Here is a 2,244-nt window from a genome sequence, read left to right as displayed (position 1 = left end):
ACCCCCACCCCTGCCGCTCTTCCCCCCAACCAGGCTTCCCCCCTGCCCCGCCGCCCCCGTGAACCTCGTCCCCCTCCCATGGACCAGGCCGGAACCAGGCGGCACCGCCGGACTGGTGAGTCTAGCGCCCCCGGCTCGGGGTGGGGGCACTGGGAGCCTGAACCCCTGGGTTCTCTCCAGGCCGGGGGAGTCCCTGCTCACGTCTCCCCGCTCCCCACAGCGACCAAGGGCAAGAGGCCGCGTCCCCGCAAGTCCACGCCAACGCCCCTGTATGCAGCACACTACAAAGGTGAGGGGGGCACTTCTTGATGGAGGAACCTAGGCCTCTGGGCTCCCAGCCCCCCTGACCCCCCAAGCTCTGTCTGACCCCCTTTGTTTCTCTGTTCCAGTGCAACCAGCTGATGGGCAGACTGGGATCTACACAGGTAACTGGGATGGGGTGGGCAGCCAGGGGAGCCCAGACACCTGGGTTCTCTTCCAGCTTGGGCAGCCCCTGGGGTGGGAAGGGGGGGCAGTTCCTGTGCCCCCCCTCACCCCATGGTGCCCCCCCTCCCCCATAGCGGGGCCAGATGGGACCATCCGGGGCTGGGCTGAGACGTGGCTGAACGCGAGTAGCCCCCTGCGCTACGACGAGGCACGCGGCATCTTCACAGTCACCCATGGTGGCCTCTACTATGTCTATGCCCAGGTGCGCCGGATGCTGGGGTTCCCTCCGGCGCGGGGGCCTGGATTCCCGGGGTCCCTCCCTGCTGGGGGCCCGGACACTTGGGTCCCTCTGATGCCCGCTCCCCCCGCAGGCGCACTTCGACGAGGCGGCCTGGGTGTACGTGAAGCTGGAGCTGGCGTTGGGGGTGGCGCCAGCACTGCGCTGCCTGCACCAGCTGCCCCCCCCCAGCGCAGGCCCCCCTGAGCCACAGCTGCGCGGGTGTCGTGTGGCTGGGCTGCTGCGCCTGCCCTCCGGTGCCACCCTGCGCCTGGGCACCGTGCCCCGTGTGCGTCTCAAGCCCGACGCCTCCCTCACCCACCTGGGCCTCTTTCAGCTCCGCTAGCTTGAGCCTGGGCACCTGGGTTTGCCCAGGCTGGGCCCCTCCAAGCCCAGAAGCCTGGGTCCCATGGGGCTGGGACGCCTGGGTCCCCCCAGGGCACGGTGTCCCTGGGTTCCCCAGGGCAAGCATCTCCGAGCCTGGACATCTGGGTTCCCTTAGGTCAGGGCACCTCAGGACCCGGATGCCCGGGTTCCCCCAGGTCAGGGTGTCCCAGGATGCCTGGGCTCCCCCAGGTTGGGCATCTCAATTCCCCTCGGTCAGGGTCAGGTTGTCTCAGCCAATAGGAAGCCAGGGTGGCAGCAGCTGCATTTGCTGAGCCAAGCAAGGCGGGGCAGGGCCCTGCTGGGAGCCAATGAGTACCTCCCACAGGGGTGGGAGGGGGTGGGGCCTCACATTGGCCCCTTCCCCCAGCCTGATGTGGTGGGGCCAGGGTGGGAGAGGGGCCTGACATAATTTTATACACAGAAATTTATTGTAATAGAAATAAAACCAGTGGAACCAGTGACGGGCTTGGCCGCAGACTGGGTGCCCGGACTCCTGGCTCCCCTCCTGCTTGGGGAAGGGAGCAGGGAGGGGGAGGAGCTGGGAAGCCCTGGACACCTGTGTTCTCCCCCTGCCGGGGTTGGGCGTATGGGCCTCAGCCTCCCAGGAACCTAACGGGGCCTGATCTCATTATGCCCAGGCCCACCCCAGAGCTGGCTGCATCTTGGTGCTAACCTGGGGGTTCCTGTTACACTCAGCCATAACCCACCCCAGAGCTGGCTGCATCTCTGTCAATTTAGGGGTCTGTTCTATGCAGCCAGGATGCACCCCAGAGCTGGCTGCAGTTTCCTCCTAGGGTTCTCTGTCACATCCAGTCGTGATGCACCCCAGAAGTGGCTGCGTCTCAGTGCTGGACAAGGGGTCCCTGTTGCACCCAGCCATGACCCACCCCCAGAGCTGCATGCATCTCAGTGCCAACCTACGTGTCCCTGTTCTATGAAGCCAGGACCCACCCTAGAGTTGGCTGCATCTCAATGCTGGACAAGAGGTTCCCGTTACACCCATCCACAACCCACCCCAGAGCCAGCTGCATCTCCCCCCCAGCTTCTCCCACCCCACCAGCACCCCAGACACCTGGGTTCTCTCCCAGTTTGTAGTGGGGGCAGCCACCCGCCCCCATGCTGGGCGCTGCATACTCTTGGCCACCGGCCCGGCT

The 2,244-nt window shown here is 66.0% G+C and overlaps 1 protein-coding gene across 7 annotated transcripts in view; it reads left to right on the top strand.

The window, feature by feature from the left end:
• The first annotated feature begins 8 nt into the window (after nt 1-8).
• LOC102376004 (tumor necrosis factor ligand superfamily member 12-like) overlaps nt 9-2,244 on the top strand; it is a 4,950-nt gene continuing 2,714 nt past the window's right edge. For 2 of the 7 annotated variants that reach the window (XM_025194338.1, XM_025194337.1), the window contains exons 1-2: nt 49-289; nt 390-688. In XM_025194338.1, coding sequence (XP_025050123.1) covers nt 79-289; nt 390-688 — 510 coding nt within the window. In that variant the 5' untranslated portion in view covers nt 49-78. Of the gene's footprint in view, nt 290-389; nt 689-797; nt 1,550-2,244 lie in introns of those variants that run through there. The other 5 variants (XM_006037862.3, XM_025194342.1, XM_025194339.1 and 2 more) reach the window with 5 other exon arrangements.

The sequence above is a fragment of the Alligator sinensis genome, unplaced genomic scaffold (assembly GCF_000455745.1).
Source record: "Alligator sinensis unplaced genomic scaffold, ASM45574v1 scaffold1745_1, whole genome shotgun sequence".
In the NCBI taxonomy this organism is placed as follows: domain Eukaryota; kingdom Metazoa; phylum Chordata; order Crocodylia; family Alligatoridae; genus Alligator; species Alligator sinensis.
Note: the sequence above shows the minus strand (reverse complement) of the source record. Positions and strands in the feature narration are given on the sequence as shown.